Raw genomic sequence first — 566 nt, 5'->3', positions numbered from 1 at the left:
AGAAAGGAAATAAGGACATCGTACAAATCCTCGTAGATCAGGGTGCCGATGTCAATTTGAAAACTATATTTGGCTGGACACTGCTCAATCGTGCTACGCGAGCAGGACTGAAAGAAATTTGCAGGTTGCTACTCGAAAGAGGAGTTGACGTGGATGCCAAAGACAACTGGGGAAGAACGGCAATGCAGCTAGCCATTGAGGAGAGACATGAAGACATTGTACAAATTCTCGTAGACCAGGGTGCCAATGTCAACTTGAAAACTGAAGAAGGCAAGACACCGCTTCATTTTGCTGCGCGACAAGGAGTAGAGAATGTTTGCTGGTTGCTACTCGAGAGACGAGCTTACGTGAATGCCAAAGACAAATATGGATTCTCGGCGCTGGCTGAAGCCATTGAGGGGAGACACACTGGTATTGTCAAAATCCTCGTGGATCAGGGTGCCTATGTCAACTTGGAATTAGGAAGGGGCAAGACACTGCTCCATTTTGCTACGCGAGGAAGACTAGAACGAATCTGCTGGTTGTTAATCAAAGGAGGAGCTAACGTGGATGCCAAAGACGAAAGT

The 566-nt window shown here is 47.0% G+C and overlaps 1 protein-coding gene across 1 annotated transcript; it reads left to right on the top strand.

Moving 5' to 3' along the window:
- Positions 1 to 8: 8 nt before the first annotated feature.
- LOC108631531 (ankyrin repeat and protein kinase domain-containing protein 1-like) lies at positions 9 to 545 on the top strand (the record flags this gene model as incomplete). The annotated part of the gene is made up of 1 exon (XM_018035518.2): positions 9 to 545. A coding segment is annotated over one exon (537 nt), but the record flags the coding sequence as incomplete, so codon positions are not given.
- Between the last annotated feature and the right edge of the window lie 21 nt (positions 546 to 566).

Source organism: Ceratina calcarata, unplaced genomic scaffold (genome assembly GCF_001652005.2).
Source record: "Ceratina calcarata isolate Rehan_Ccalc_2016 unplaced genomic scaffold, ASM165200v1 scaffold9052, whole genome shotgun sequence".
Classification (NCBI taxonomy): domain Eukaryota; kingdom Metazoa; phylum Arthropoda; class Insecta; order Hymenoptera; family Apidae; genus Ceratina; species Ceratina calcarata.
The sequence above is the reverse complement of the archived record's forward strand: the minus strand, read 5'-3'. Positions and strand labels throughout refer to the sequence as shown.